The sequence below is a fragment of the Cygnus atratus genome, chromosome 1, assembly GCF_013377495.2.
Source record: "Cygnus atratus isolate AKBS03 ecotype Queensland, Australia chromosome 1, CAtr_DNAZoo_HiC_assembly, whole genome shotgun sequence".
NCBI lineage: Eukaryota > Metazoa > Chordata > Aves > Anseriformes > Anatidae > Cygnus > Cygnus atratus.
This window is the reverse complement of record NC_066362.1, coordinates 56,032,215-56,048,541: the sequence shown is the minus strand read 5'-3', so window position 1 is coordinate 56,048,541 and position 16,327 is coordinate 56,032,215. Positions and strand designations below refer to the sequence as shown.

Sequence of the window (16,327 nt, the reverse complement as noted above, 5' to 3'; positions counted from 1 at the left end):
TCTTAATACTTATCCTAAGAGCTGGTGAGTTTTACTCTGTTGTGTTACAGCTGCTGCACTTGCAGCATTGATCTGTGTGCACTGCAGTTGGGTAACTGAGGGGCTGTACCCCTCACTTTGGATCACACTATATATTCATGCAGTGTAACAGTCATAAGCTTCTCTCCTCTTCTAATTCCTTTATGTCCTACTATAATGCAAATAATAATTGTCATCATTATGCACTTGTTAGGACACAAAGTCACTGGCAAGACCAGAGGGTGAATGTGCAAGAGCTGGGGAACTGGCATACCTGTGATGGGGCAGGTTTAACCTCAGGCATGGCTGGGAATTGTAGTCTGCAGGCAGCATATGAAGGAGAGCAGCCTCTGACAAAGAGTTATGTGAGTGCCTGCTGGCATCTAAATAAAAAGAAGACTCCTGCATTGGTAGAGATGATGGTCTTTAAGAGTCAGTCGAGGTTTGTTGAACGGGGACCTCTGCAGTGGTCAGAGAGCAGAAAGGTTATTTCTTGAGCATTTTTAGCTCTCTCTTGAATCCCTTCCAGGGGTGAACAAGGAATGAGCTCTTTAGAAGAAGCTGAGGGTAGCTTGCTTTGGCCCTGCCTGCCTGCCACCCTTGGTCAATTGATTAGGAGGGTGTGACAGCAGCATGATGCCTGCTCCTGCAGGAGCCCTGAGCACACTGCTCAGACACGCTTATCTCAGCGCAGCTGGTGGTCCCGACTCCATCTGCACCTCTGAAGCACATCGAGCCAATTCCTCAGGCAATCAGATAGGCTTGGAGGAGATGTGCCCGTTCACGTGTGTGCATGACTAATCACACAGAAGCTCTCTCAATAACAGCATTTCACTCTTTACTATTGATCCCACAGTAGCAGGCACAGCCACCCAAAAACCGAACCCCTGCTGGAAGCACAGCCAGCTCCCAGACTCTGTGAGGACGTGGTGATGAGAGAGGGGCTGTTGCGTCGTGACAGCACAACCACATGCACTGTGAGGAAGCTGCCTCGAAGGCAGGGGTAAGACGGGCACCTGCTCCTCACCAGGCACCCACCGGGTGCCAGTGGCTGTGGCAGTCAGGCTGCGTGTGCCTGAAGGGAACATTGCAGGCAACCCCTGAGCACAACATGGCTCCCCATCCTCCCCGCCCATCGACACTCTCGGCGCTCCCCCCTCCCTCCGCCTTCTCCTCCCCGTCGGAGGCGCTCGGCGCTCGGCCCTTGTCTCCTTCCCCAAGATGGCGGCGGCGGAGGGAGGCGAGGCGGGAAGCGGGGGCGCGGAGTGAGGCGGCCGCGGCGCCTCCTCCCCGTCCCCTGCCCCCGGGGCCGCGTCAAGCCGGGGCCCGCTCGGGTGAGAGGGGGGGACGGGAGGGGGAGCGGGGCGGCCGAAGGCGGCGGGGAGGCCCCGGGGAGCGGCCCGGCTGCACGGTGGGGCGGCGGAGGGGTCGATGGTGGGGTTTGCCCCCCCCCTCTCCGGTCGCCCGTGTGTCTCCTGCGGGTCGTGAAGGCATCGCGATGAGGAGAGAGTCGCGACAGGGCTGTGGAGGAACCTGGGAGTGCCGTGGGGGGCGCGGGGGGGCTTGGTCCCGCAGCCGTGGGCGGTGAGGATGGGGCACGCGTTTATAAATAAATCTTGTTTTCCTCAAATCATCCGTTCGTGAGGGACTGTCAGCGGCTTTGTGGTGCTGAGCAGTGCCTACAGCAGGCCCCAGACCTGAGCACCATGCGGTAGCATCGCCTGTGTTCCCGCTGAACTCCACCAGGCAACAGGGAGCTGAATATCATGAGGTGTTTGCAGGATCTCACTCAGGATTGTAAGCCCACAAGTGGCAAGATAGTTGCTTTTGATTTTTTTATAGTAAAGAGCAGTGCTGTTGCGCACGTACATAAATTCTGCCTACAAATCAATGTGCTTGCCACACACAACGTATAGTAGTCAGAATACTGACTTAAAACATTTTGTGGTGGATGGCTTCCCAAAACCTGAAGAATTCACTTGTATTCTTATGAATTTCAACAGAAACATCTCTGTATTTGTCAGCTTGAATTAGTCGTGAGTTTGTGCTTTCACTTAAGTAACCACCATAAGATGAATGCATTGTACTTTCTCAACCAATTATTTATTAAACTGATGTAAATGCAGAGACATAGCATAAGTTTCCTGCTTTCTAGGTATTCAAATGTAACTTAAATGTGGCGGGATTACTGTGAGAGCTAGAAAGAACAAACTTCATGATCTTCGTGGTTGAACCTTCACGTGTGCATGTGCACACATACACAACAACCACACAAAATCAGTCGGGTGCAGTTGCTTTAATCACTTATGAGAGGAGGTCATCTTTTTCATGCTAACCAGTTCACTGCCTGAAAAACAAAAGCAGTTTTCTCAGAGGAGTGCAGCTATTCCATACCTATTCCTGCATGCTAGCAACTGTGGAATAGACTGACTCAAACGAGACCTGAAATTTGGGAGCTTGCAGGAGCTTGGATGATGCAGAAGTCCTAGGAGAAAGGAGCGCTTTACTCCGTTTCCTTTCCCAGGCTGACATTCAGAATGGCTGCAGCGGTAGTGTCAGGAAACACATCAGAACGGTGTATGCCTTCATTACAAGATGTGCAACCCTTTAGTTCAAAAGATTTGAAATAATTCTTATATAGCACAATGATTCCTGCCTGCTTTCATCTTTTTCCTTCACTTCATCTGAGATTCATGGGTTTGGTACTTCTTTTTAAGTATCCCACTGTTTGCTACAGTGGTTTCTGATGAAACGTGTCTTGGACACAAGTTCGGATGAAGTTTTGTTTGTCATGAAAATCAAACAGCTATATTCTCACCCTCTTTCCGTTTTTGTGAATAAATTATTCTAATGATGCGGAGATTTTACAGTGAATAGGTGGTCTTGTTATATTGTTATATCTTTAAAAACAACAAACAAAAAAAATCTCCAACTTAATAAAAAAAAGAAAAACACCTGTCAAACCCAAAGGGTGAGTAGGAGCTGAAGAGGAGATAGACTTCTTTGTTTTCCCACTGTCTTCCAGAGAATCTTCTTTTGTTTCAGAGGAAGTTTCCCATTTTACATTGTGGTTCTTCTTTATGGGAGCGTTATTTTCATTCTCTGTTTCTCAGACCTTTTCCTTTAGATGGGAACGGGGGAAGGAGCCCAGACGTGGCAACACATTCTCAGGCTCCTGCAGGACCGCCATGGCTTATGATGACTCCAAGAAGAAAGAAGGTATGACTGCTTCATAATCTCGGAGGGAGTAGCCAAAAAAAGGGTGCCCTCTGCAGCCCTTGTCAGGCCACGGTGTCAGAGAGTGGGAAAGGAAGCTAGTCTCCCATGGACCATTGAAGGGTATTGGACCTTAAATTTAATCTGTTCAAGATTTTGCAGGTTCCCAAGCCCTTGACTTCCAGATGCACAGTACTGGGATTAGAGAAGCAGGTGGTATTTCCTAATGCAACCACCATGACTGGGAACTCTGCCACTGCAGCCTTTCTTCTCCCTGGTAGGTCAGTGTGAAATGGGAGACCAGGGGGACTTGAAGATCTTAGAGGCCTTTTCCAACCTAAGCAATTCTAAGATTCTATACAGTAAGTGATGATAACATTTCTAAGTCCAGTTAGGACTTTAGGAAGAAATCAACAAGGATTAGAAACGATATCTTGAGAATTCATGTTATAGCATTAGAGCACTGAGCCCTGTCCCTGCGGTCAGAGATTACAGAATGTTATCTTTCAGTCCCGAGTGCTTTTTGGGTTTTGTGCGTCAATCCATGCCAATGTCCACTCCTGTCTTATTTTGTGCATAGTCAATGTGTCTATTGTTCCTTAATGTGGTATTTCATTTCTTCATTTTTTTCCTCTTTCACATAAATTTTAGAGTTCCTAGAGAGTGACCGAAGTGATGTGGAGCTGGCTACGGTCAGGACACAGCGAGAGAAAAAACGGTCTTACAGGGATCAGCTGCAAGAGGAGGAGAGAATAGCAACACAGGTCAGGAAGCCTTCAGAGAAAAAGTATAAGGTGTAAGAAAGTGTGTAAAGCTTAAGATAAAATGGGATGGAATGTTTCAATGTTCTTTGGTATATAAAAATGCCTGTAGAAAACAGCAAGTACAGGTAATCACGTCCTGAATTGTTCAGTAGCTTTTTTGGGGAAATGGAGGGTGTTAGTCCCAATTTCAAACAATTCTGATTTTTCTGGCCTCAGAAAATAGGGTAGTAGAATCTCATCTTAGCCTTAATATGCAATGGTGTAAGTGCTGAGATAGCATAACTGACTCTTTACACAAAGAAATGGGATTTTTAGAATTTATAGTTGCATTAATAGCCAGCAAGGAATGAATAAAACGTTAACTGATGCACTGTTGTCTTTCTGATTCTGCATACAGCCTGAAACAATAGCTCTTGAGAGGTGTGAACTTGCCCTGTTTGTCTCCTTGGGGCCTTAACTCTGAAATCATGTTGCAACAACTTCATAACTTTCTTCTTTGAGCTAAAATTTCTGCTGTTAGCTCAAAGGTGACCATCTTGTGATTGGTTTTAGTTTTTTAAAATCTGCAAAAGAAGTTCAAGTTTAAAATGGAAATCTTCTGCCATGTAGATGGAATTCTATAGAGGAGCTTCATTTTTAGACCATAAAGCAGTCAAGAAACAAATAATAATAATGGGGTGTCATGAGTTATTTTGGTCAGCTTTCTGGCCCATCGTTTTAATTGTCACTTCTCTGTCCCTTCTTTCACTTCTTTTATCTTCTTCAGCACATTAAATATGAATTGCTTCAAGGCTTGACAGCCTACGCATGCTTAGTTATTTCTTAGCTTTATTAAGAGGTAGTTGTCGATCTTTTATCAACCTATCGGCTGATGTCCGAGTACTGGCTTTCATTGGCCATTTCTTAACAGTTTCAAGAGTGCTTTTTCAAGTTTTCTTGTGTAGTGCTCCTCTCACTGGAGGGGAACTCCTTGTAGAGATTTGTCTTTGAATTTCCTTATAGTCCTGTTGTGCTGCAGCGTCCACAGAAAGCTTGATGCCAGTTAGTTGTCTGATGTGCTGAAACCAATTCTGACTGTTTTTTGTATTCTCCCACCTATCCATAACCTGCTTTTTGTCTCTTACCTTAAATCTACACTGTGGACTTTGGGAACAGACTATGTTTCCTTTGCTGGTTTAGCTCCTAGAATGAGAATCCTGGTTCACACCGAGGGTTCCTTGGCATCGCAGTAGTACAAATGTCTCTTGATATCTCCCAGAAATTATAATCTATGTGACCAGTCCATGTGAACCTCAAATTATTTCCCTGTTGTTTATCAGCAACTTTTTTTGTTCTTATTCTAGGACAGTGAGCTCTTTCCAGGCACAGAACCTCACAAAAAGAAGAAGAAGCACTCCTCCGATGAGTACGGCTCCAGAGGTAAGACGGCAGTCAGGCAGCGGAAGGGGCTGGCAGATCATGACTTTGAGGAAAAGATGCTGTTAAACCAATGTCATCAAACTTTGTGGTTAGCACTTTATGGGAGAGAATTCCTTGTCCTAAGACAGATTGATGTAGTCAGAAACCTGGTTCTGATCAGGTTTCTGCTGCGCCAGGCAGCAAAAGATTAGGGAATGACGTTTTCAAAGTCTAGCATAAAAGTTACTGTTGTTAAGGCAGGGATCTTCCATGTCCCTTCTCATGGACAAGTTTGTTTTCTAACCCATGCCTTCCCTTTTTGTGTTTGCATTGTTTTTTTGCTTATTATATTATGAGCTGTAATTTTATTTGCAGATAATAATTAATTTCTGTAAATTTATAAAAGCAGAATGTGTCAGGTTACACAGTGAATGCTTTTGGGTTCAGTTTAAATACAGAAATACTGTTCTCACAATGAAAAACCTGGCCAGGAAATGACAATTCAGCTCATAAAAGCTTAACAGCAGGTTTAAGATTTATTTTTGTCCCGATTCCAAAAGAAGCCACATCTTTGGAATATCTTTATAAACTGAAATTTTGTCATAAGTCTGTTTTTAGAATGAAAAAGCTCATGTTCTCAATTCATTGGTCTCGGCTAAAAGTGATGTGACAACCTTGCACTTGAGATGTAATATTTCAGGTTCAGTAAGATGTATTTTCATCAAAATATACTGGTTTATGATAGAATACAAAGTTTGATGAAACTTCAAGAACTTTCCCACTCTGTCTTTCTGCATTAAATATTTTGATCAGCTCTGGTGTTACAACTCCCGATCCATATCCATGAGGACACGCTGAGCTGCCTGCAAATTTCAGAGACTTTCTTCTTGAGACAGGATGCAGATCGGTTAGCTGTAATAACAAGTTTTGCAAGGTTCCCACTTTGTTTCTTTTGACTAGCGTAGTAATGTCTTTAAGGGAATCATCTTGATGAACATTTCTCTTGACTTTTTCCAGATCTTTCATCTTTGGATCCACCATCAAAGAAGAAGAAAAAAGCAGTTTCAAGCCCATCCTCAGCTGATAAAAACATGGATGTACTCAAGGCTATCACCTCACCTTTGGCCACAAGCTCCAAGTCTTCAAAGAAGACATCCGAAAAATCATCTTATTCTTCCTCTGGCCATTCTGAAAGCAAAAAGGAGCACCACAAGAAGAAATTGAGTGGAAGCAGTGGGGAGCACTCAGTGGATGATGGCAGCTACCACAAAACTAAAAAAATGAAACCTCTCTATGTGAACACAGAGACCCTTACTCTTCGTGAACCTGATGGCTTGAAGATGAAGCTTATCCTTTCACCAAAAGAGAAAAGTAGTGCTGCAGATGATGATTCTTTCTCCTACTCTTCAGCACCAGCAGCTGCAAAGAAATCTTCCAAAAAATCATCTCGAGATGAGCAGGGCTCATTCCATCTGGGTCATGAAGTGCAGAGCTTCCAGAAGTCATCCCGGAAGAAGCACAAACCTCCTCCAGACTCACGTCCCCCTTCTGAGAGTTTTGGTGCCGACACATCCATGTTTTCGGAAGGCCATGGGAGTGAGTATGAGACTTCGGGTGTGGAGGCACCACCAGAATCTGGTTCCTCTTCTGGTGGGGAGTTGGAGGCTGGAGAGCTAGTGATAGATGATTCCTACCGGGAGATCAAGAAGAAGAAGAAGTCAAAAAAAAGTAAGAAAAAAAAAGACAAGGAGAAACACAGAGAGAAGAAACATTCTAAATCTAAAAAGAGTTCTGGGCACTCTTCTGTGGCAGTAGCAGAAGTAACAGTGTCACCACCACCTCCTTCCAGTACTCCCTATGTTCTTCCTCCACCTCATCCTACTATTTATCACTCAGATGGACAAAGTGAGAGGAGGAGGAAGAAGGAAGAAAAGGAGAAGGAAAAAGCTGAAAAATGGGAAAAAGAAAAAGAAAAGGAACGAGAAAAGGAAAAGGAACGAGAAAAGGAAAAGGAAAGAGAAAGAGAAAAGGAAAAGGAACAAGAAAAGGAAAGAGAAAAGGAACGGGAAAAGGAAAGAGAAAAGGAACGGGAAAAGGAAAAGGAAAGAGAAAAGGAACGAGAAAGAGAAAAGGAACGGGAAAAGGAAAGAGAAAAGGAACGGGAAAAGGAAAGAGAAAAGGAACGGGAAAAGGAAAGAGAAAGAGAAAAGGAACGAGAAAGGGAAAGAGAAAGGGAAAAAGTAAGGAAAATTTGAAGGGAAAATTGAAATTGGGTGATGGGTAATAGTGAATTACACACTTCCTTCCAAAAACTTCTTAAATTGAAGCATAATTAGTAGTAGCATTGATGGTTTCATTGCAGCATGTTTGGCAAAAGTATTTCAGCTACCGTGATTTCTGTTCGTAGTAAAAGAAATATAAAGCATTGGGTTTTTTTTGTGACACAGGCAGTCTTTAGCCAGTAAAGGTCCTTTGAAAAGGTTATACTTAATCTGCTTGGTACAGACCGTGCCACAACTACATTGTTTTCTAAGGTAACTGGTTCTAACTATTACCAGGCAGAATTTTAGTCTTGTCTGGGAGTCATCTAGTCCATCATCACAGTTCCTGTAAAAAAGGAGTTGAACTCTTTAACTTGGAAGAGTGAAGTTATCCACCCATTTATTCCTGTATTAAGATAAAGATCTAATTCTTATAGACTACCACATTCTCACTTTCATCCTGTACTCAGAAATTCGGGTTTCCATGGTTAATGCTCTGAAGTGCAAGTAGGAAAAATTGTAGCTGGAGTGTGTCTGAGATTTCCAGATAACGTAATTATAGCTATGTAAGTGTATAATAGGGTAAAACGGTTTCTGCCAGATAGACAAGAGTTGCTTTGTAACAGGAAATGGGTGGCCATAACCCAGATTTGGTCAGCTCTCACTGTGTCCTGTGTGGTAAGTTTTCTCTGATCACAGTCTGGAAGTTGATTGTGCCTCTGCTATCTTAAACGGTTTGTTTTCCTGCAAATATGAAGTGATCTGTAAGGATGCAAGGAATAGAACAAAACAGAGATATAAAAGAAAAACTGAACTGTTTTGACAGATCCATCGTAGGTACTGTGAATAGTATGACAGGGTTTTTTTGTTATTTTAATCAATTTTAAGTTCTAAAACTGAGATATATGAACAGCATTAAATGTTGATTGTGGATTTAGAATAGCAAAGGTGGTGGTTTATGAATGAATTGTATTGATAGACTTGTTGCAAGATAAGCTTTATGCTAAAACTGATTCTGGCTGGTTCTTGTGCTTTCATACCCACTAAATTCAGCCAGTAAACGTATGTAACACATGTAAAACTGCCATTTTACCTTCTTGATCTAAGTACAGTATCTTTCTTTAAGTCTGATAAATGCAGAATTACTAATGAAATTGAGTAGGTCCCTTTATAACTAAAAATGTTTGTTTCCTTTTCTTCTTCTGACTAGCCAAAGAAGAAAAACATGTCTGCCTATCAAGTGTTCTGTAAGGAGTATCGTACAAATATTGTGTCTGAGCACCCTAGGATAGGTGAGAAAATAATCTAGCCTTCTCTATTCTTGATTATAAATCAGTCTGATTAATTAACAGGACGTACCTTCTCTGTATGATATCAACCTCTTAATCTTTGAGGTAGCAAAAGGACAGAAATGGATTTCATGATTTGCTTTCATTGGATATTAACCAAGCTGTGAATCTGGATTAAGGAACTGCCTGCTCTTCCTGTCTTTTACTTAAAGAGTTGCCTTTGTTGTGTCATTTTTCAGCATGTGTGGTCTTACGGTCTTACATTCCCTGTATCAGGCTGTGGGGTTTTGTTTGTGTTTTTTTTTTTTCTTCATTTTAGACAGTAAGGAAAAAATCATTTTCTGGACAGTGTGGAGAGTTCCAGTGGTGGTTGCTTCCTAAATGTATATGTGTAGGCCAGTTTTTCACACTGTTGACATTCACATAAATTTCCTATGTTCTCACCACAACTTTATTATTTAATTTATTTGAAACATTTTTATTTCTCCTCCTATCAGATTTTGGAGACCTAAGTAAAAAGCTGGCAGAAGTGTGGAAGCAGCTCCCTGAGAAGGATAAACTGGTAAGCATGTGTGAGATATTTTTTTTTTTTAAATGATTTTTGTAAACTGTGTCCTTAGGTCAGAACATGCTAACAGTAATTCCACCATACCTTAAAAAATATTACCTCTGTCCCCAAAGTATGGAAAAGTGTGTTATCTTGCCCTTGTGGTCATAAAAGCATCCGTTTTCTTCTTGTGGCATTGCTTCACCACTTAACTGTGTAACATCATTTTGCCTCCAGGTCTTGGCGTCAGGTATGAAAATTACCTAATACTGTAAATCTCTCTTTTTGTACCGTGGTAACTGCAGGTCTGGAAACAGAAAGCTCAGTATCTGCAGCACAAGCAGAATAAAGCAGAAGCCACCACTGTGAAGCGAAAGGCATCGTCTTCAGATGGTGCTCCAAAAATAAAAGGTAATTGTTGCACTTTATATGCTCTACTTGTTTTTTTTTGGAGTGGGGAAGATGGTGTAGACTGTAAAATAATGAACTTCTTGTTCCTCATTCTTACCTGCTTTTTCACAAGTCTTGACATTTAACTCATAGTATTACTCAACAACAGTGTTCCTTCAGGAGCGAGAATGATGTCAGCACTTTTCTAAAAGATTTCCTTGTCTAATTAGTAAGATGGTATTGGTTTTAGCACTTCAGGGTTTGAAACATAAAGCAAGAAGAAGCAACAGAGAAGTTCTAGTGAGAGTAGCTAGGTGCAAGAGGAAAAAGGGTTGTTCATGGCTTGGCATCTCTGTTTACCAAATCTTCCAAAGCTACCAGATCGCAGACAGCTGAGGTACGTGCTTTGAAGGCAAGTTCTTTCTGTAAAGACAACAGGAGAAGATCCACAGAGCTATTTAAGCATCTCACATCTTTGAGATTTGAACTTTAGAAAGTAAATAGACTTGAAAGTAAAAGAATGAAAGTGGGTAATACGGAATTTTAATTCATGTATTTACAGCTTCTCCACCAGGAGTGATTTCCCCTCAAAAGAAATCCCCCACCAGCACTGTGGTGTTGCCTTCCTCACCAGCCAAAGTCCCTGAGACAGATCCTATAGATGTAGCTGCACATTTACAATTGCTGGGCGAATCTCTGAGCCTCATTGGACACAGACTGCAGGAAACAGAGGTGAGTCTGTAACCAGCAACGTCTCAGTGATGTCATATAATTTACACATAGGATCAGGGGGTTACTATTTTGTTTTACTTAAACAGTTAGGCAATGCTTTTCTACTAGGAAGAGAAATTACAGGTGGTGTGTCATGCTTCTTTGATGCATTGTTGTTTATTTTCAGCGAAATAAAAAGCGTTGTTTCTCAGTAAACAGTAGGCAGCAAAGAAAGACAGGTCCTTCACTTGCAGCTCTGTGTCCTTGAAGGCAATTGTCCTTGTCTCTACAAACCAATCTTTTCTTACTATATGTTCACCTTGCATCTGGTATTTTCTTGCTGTTTTTTATGACCTCTGGCCCAGTTAACACTCTCAAGCCTTCTAAGAAAACCATCAGAGAAGGCCATTACCAAGATGTTTTTGCATGTCCTGTTGTTTTCTGGTGGTGTCATGTTCCCAGTGCTTTAAGTAGTGGCTACTGTTGTTTCAACTTACATGGTAATCTAGAAGATGTAGTATTTTCCAGTGTTTTTCTAGTGTTACGCAGTAGTAATTGTACACACACACACAGAGTTTAGAACTCAGCTTAGCCTGTAAGCAGAACACATACTTGGCTCAAATATCAAATGTCAGTGAGTTTTATGGCTAACATGGTCAGCTCATCCCACTACGCTTGCTTGTTTTATCAGCAAGAAAATGAATCTTACTGCATTTCTGCAGTTTCTGGTATGACCTCATTGAGGTCATTCTTCAGAGGAAAAAGATTTGGAGTAAAAATCTTTCCCTTTACAGAACGACACACAAATACATTCCATTTTTGAAGGTATATTGATAACTAAAGTATTTTTACAGACTTAGTATTTCCTTAGGCTTCAGTAATAAAACAACTATTGCCTTTAGGACTCAGGTAATTGTCATAGTAGATAGTATCAAATGGGGCAAGAAAAACATATTGCAAAAATTGTGGAATTAAGTCATATATAAACCCAACAACTTTCTGACCTTTTATTTTGCTCCCTTTGTTTTTCCTACATCAGTATGTTACCTGTTTAATTCTTTTTTTTTTTTTTTGAGCCATCAGTCTTTCTGTGAACTCTGACATAGTTTTGTTACTGTGTAAGTAATGGAAGTGGTCGCTCAGGCGTGAGGATACAGCATCTGAGTAAGAATCAATATAGTTGTGAAGGAACTGTATTTTCCAGTAATTGTCCCCATCAATTTTTTCTTTCCTTACTTCCAGGGAATGGTGGCTGTTTCAGGAAGTTTGTCAGTACTTCTGGATTCTATCATCTGTGCTTTGGGCCCATTAACATGTCTGACCACACAACTACCTGAGTTGAATGGCTGCCCTAAGCAAGTTTTGGTGAGTTCCTTGTGGCTATTTTCATTGTAGCCTTGTTAATTTCAGCAGAGTCCAGATAGTTTTCCGATGAATCAATTTTACGATGCAATTACAATTCCAGTGCAATAAGAAAATTGTCTTGGTCATACATTGTTATAGAGGGATATTTCTTGAAATTCCTTAAGATGTTAACGCTGTAGGGTATTGTACAATGTTGTGGTTTGTTTGTTTGATTGTTTTTTTCCCAGTAGAAACTGACTTAATATTTGTTCCATTGGTTGCAGCGTGTGTAGGTCCTGTTTTAGGGACTGAATCGACCCATCTGAATCAAATACAAGCACCTGTACATATACAGTTTTTGAAAGTTCTGATTTTCCATTAAAAAAAAAGAAGCAACTTCCAGATTCTTTGTGTTCACACATTGTTTTCTTTTGCAACATAAAAAATAACTTGTGATCTCAGTTAGGATTCCTAATGTGACTGAGTAGGGCCTTTCACATGTGTAACCTCATCCAAGGAAAGGAAAGTAGTCCGTGTTTTAAGGAACTAGATAACTAGAGGTTCTTTTCCACTTTAAATTATACTTGTTATTGAGCCCTGATTTAGTAAGAGCTTGTGACCTCAATGTGGCATGATGTGGACATAGATTAATATGGCAGCAGTAGAAAAGGAATCTGAAGTCATACCTCCAACAGGGGGCGCAAATAGGCAGAGGAGAAGAGGAGCAAAAATGAGTAAGTATATGGTCTGCAAACATCAAGAGATTGCAAACCTATCTGAACGAGAGAACAACAAAAATGGGGTATGAATTGGCATGTTTTTATAGGACATCCCAAATATTGATTCATTCTGAGAAATGACTGTTAACAACAGCAGCAAATTTGGCAGCTTAGGCTGTGAGCTCCAACAAACTGGCTGTCTACACAGAAGCTGAGTCAGTGGGGTGTTCCCATCATAAGCCATGGAAAAACATCCTATGCTTTTCTCTTTGCTTGCCAAGTGCATTCAAAGCAAGTGACACCCCTTTTCCACATGACTAATCGTGCCTATCTTGGAAACTTGATCAACTTATTGTTTGTTACAAGGAGCAATGAAGCTTCAGGTGGATTAAGGCACTTACCATTCACTTCTGAAAACTGGTATCCAGGCTTGATAATAAAGAAACTACTCTGATTTTTACAGTCAGACATGTAAAAACTGGTATTCCAAGATGAGATAAAGTTGCCAGGGGTCGTGTTGCATATAGTATGCAATTTATATTTTCAGTCAGTAGGTGGCATTGTTAAATTTTAAAATCACCATCGTTAACAGATCCAGCTCCTTTGTTTTCAGCAGTTAAAAGGTATTCCTAAGGCCTTCAGCCATCCAGCCACAGATGTGAAGTTACTGAAATGCTGCATTTGAAGAACATAGAGATAGTAAACTGCTGCCTTTTGTTTTCTGATACGCAAAAAAGGACTCCTAGTCTCAGAAGTTTGTTACAAGTAGTAGTGAAAACTGGAAAGCAATTCTTTTTCTCTGACACCCTACGAGTTGGTGTTTTTGAGGGTTCTTCTCTGATATACTGCAGAATTTCTTAAAGGACTTGTGAGTGTAAAGTCAGGTTTAAAGTCAGTTTTGTTGTTGTTGTTTTTACATTCTACAGCGTAGATTGCTTTACGTAAGTCCTTTACCACATCTTCCCAGTGGTTGATGAGATACAGTCCATGTGGCTTCTTTCAAATCCAAAGACGGAGAGTAGGGTTCATTAGGAGGAAGTCACTTGAGGAAAGCCTTGAGCATTTTCTTTATTTCTAGGTGCTTCCAAATACCGAGGCTACCTTTATGTTTAGTTAAGTTTCCAAAAACGTGAAAATAAGTCTAGCTGCCGGGGGGCTAGTGGTGACTAGACAGTTTTGTTGTCGCACAATACAGTAACTTGTAAGACAAATGAATGTGTGTGTAGTACACTCATCTATGTCATTTTTTTAAGGATTCTGAGTCATTACCTGACATTAAAACATTGAATTTCTTTTCCCAGTCAAACACACTAGACAACATCGCCTACATCATGCCTGGACTTTGATGGGAAAAGATCCTGGGATTTACTCAACTTCTGTGTAACTGACCTGTGTACATATGCACTACACCGGCACTCCCAAAGGACTCTGTGTGTAGGGTTTTAAATTTTTTTAACTGTACAGTATACAAATAGGATTGTAACTGTCTTATTTTTTTGAAAAGTTGTGAAGTTAAGGTGAGAGAACAGATCTTCGCCGGTGGATGAAATGTCATCCAATCTAAAAGTATTTGTATGAAGAATTCAGAAAGGTTTTGAGATACTAGCCTTAAATTCAGATCCTTTAGTGGGGGAAGCAGCCAGAGAATGGACTTCTCAATGTAAGGAAGGACACATCACCATGAGAGTAGTCATAGAAACAACCCAGAGAGGTTGTTGAATCTCCATCCTTGATGATATTCAAATACTGAGTGAGCGGCCTTCTGTAGTTGGACTTAATTTAGAAGCAGGGGTTGGACAAGACGACCTCCTGATACCCTTTCCAGTGTAAAGTATTCTTTATAGTCTATGGGCATGTAGAGAAGGTAATGTAGGTTGGACCAAGAAATAGAATTGAACTCTTCACCTGACCTTTTTTTTTTTTTTTTTTTTTTTAATTTAAAATCCGCTTGAGGGGAAAGCTGGAGAGTTGATCAAAGATGCAGAGAGCTCTCCCTCTTGGTCACATCTTCTAACCCCCCCTCTTTGGTCAGTAATAACTAAAAGTTGTCAGTGTCAGCTTACTGGTCTGGTAGCTGGCATTTGTCATGAAGTTGAAGATGACAGAGAATTTAATCTTTTCTTTTCGACTTGCATCCAAATCATCATTAGCACCGATTTATCAACAGACTTCATTGGCTTGAGAGGATGCACCTCCTGCTGATTTTTCCAGGGCATGGTCAGCCTGTTTTGATGGAGAAGAGAGCGATAGCAGATGGGAAAAACTTGGATCGCTTCTGCCCATCTTGCCCCTGGTTTGTGAACAGACAACCTTGGTTTCTGAGTTTGCTGATCCCCCATCCCTTTCACCAGCAGTATTGAAAGAGCCATGGTGCTGCTGTGAGACGTTGACTAATGACCAATTTGAAGCAGTTGCAGCCGACCAAGGTACCTGTGAGTGGATAGGACTTATCCCCCTTCTTTCTAGCCACATACTTGGTGTTTGGCTTTCCGTTCCTCTAGAAGAGGAGCTGCAGGAGAGCATTTGATTTTCATATAGGCGTTTCTGTGTCTGTATGTATGTGTATGTGGTGTGCATATCATATGTATTTAACTTTTACCGATATCTGTAACAGATTTTAATTTATCCTGTATATTACTGTGTACATATATATATATATATACACGTAATTTAAAAGCAAAAATCCCTCCCTCTACCAACGGTGTGTGGAAGATACCAAGTCTGCCTCACCACTTCCTGCAGGAATCAGATGTGTGTACAGTAGTAAGCAGTGGCATTGTATGGGGGAATTACCAGAAAGATTTTGTCTGTAGAAAGTGGTTATCTTGAGAAGCTAGGTAGAACAGATGAAATATAATTTGACTTCAGGATATTCAGCCTTACAGCATAACAAATTTAGAATGACAGAAGAGCATTCATTTTTCCTTCCACGTTGAAGTCTAGATTGCCTTTTTCAGGGCAGTTGAGATTGAACTGACCCTTTTTATGGCTGAGCCCTAGTCTTAAAAAATTAAATCCTCAGGTGTGTGGGAGGATGTTTCTCCCCATTCCTCTTTACTGTATTTTCCCCAGGTGTGCTCGTACAAGGTACTCTGTCTCTTACAGAGCTTTTCTCATTTCAGTGTTAGGCTTTCTCAATCAGTTAGCGGAAGAGGCAGAAGCTTCTCACACCACCATCCACGTTCTCAACCCAAGCCTCAGACCAGAGCATCCGTGTTTTCACAGTATGTGACTAATCCCAGCGAGCCTGGAGTTGGAGAGGGCCCAGGAGGGAGGCGGTCTGCTGCTGCTTCTCATCCTGGCCCCTACCGAAGGATTCTGCTGCAAGGCAACCGGCTCTTCCCAGCCCTCTGCAGCTGAGAGCTTTGGGTACACGGTAAAAATCTGCTCTGCGAGGACCGGAGGGGGATCGGCTTCAGCTTTGTCATCTCTACAGTGGAAAACCTTTCCTCGAAGAGCTTGAAAACCTAACCCACACCCCCCCCCGTCCCGTGTTTGTACGTGAGATTTGTACACTTTGTATCTCGTGCTGTTCAGTACCAGCGGGAAGATTTGCCCGCGCCTCGCCGCTTTTATACTTTTGTGCTCCCGTTCCCAACGGCCCCTTTTTGTACCGTTCCGACAATATATTTTTGTTACACACCCGCAGCGCTGCCGTCCCTTTGCATCT

At 41.7% G+C, this 16,327-nt stretch overlaps 1 protein-coding gene across 5 annotated transcripts; it reads left to right on the top strand.

The window, feature by feature from the left end:
- Positions 1-996: 996 nt before the first annotated feature.
- Positions 997-16,299, top strand: HMGXB4 (HMG-box containing 4). Of its 5 annotated transcripts, XR_004779485.2 has the most exons (12): positions 997-1,021; positions 3,132-3,237; positions 3,886-3,998; positions 5,342-5,417; positions 6,414-7,636; positions 8,868-8,949; positions 9,444-9,508; positions 9,799-9,904; positions 10,446-10,615; positions 11,837-11,959; positions 13,959-15,083; positions 15,780-16,299. XR_004779485.2 is itself a non-coding variant. In XM_050708041.1 (11 exons), the coding sequence occupies exons 2-11, from the start codon at positions 3,207-3,209 to the stop codon at positions 15,783-15,785; spliced, it is 1,995 nt and encodes a 664-aa protein (XP_050563998.1). In that variant the 5' UTR covers positions 997-1,021; positions 3,132-3,206; the 3' UTR covers positions 15,786-16,299. The 5 variants fall into 5 exon arrangements, 4 of the variants coding, with proteins under 4 accessions (XP_050563998.1, XP_035407695.1, XP_035407697.1 ...); XM_050708041.1 differs by lacking the exon at positions 13,959-15,083; XM_035551802.2 differs by having other exon boundaries at positions 13,959-16,299.
- Positions 16,300-16,327: the final 28 nt, after the last annotated feature.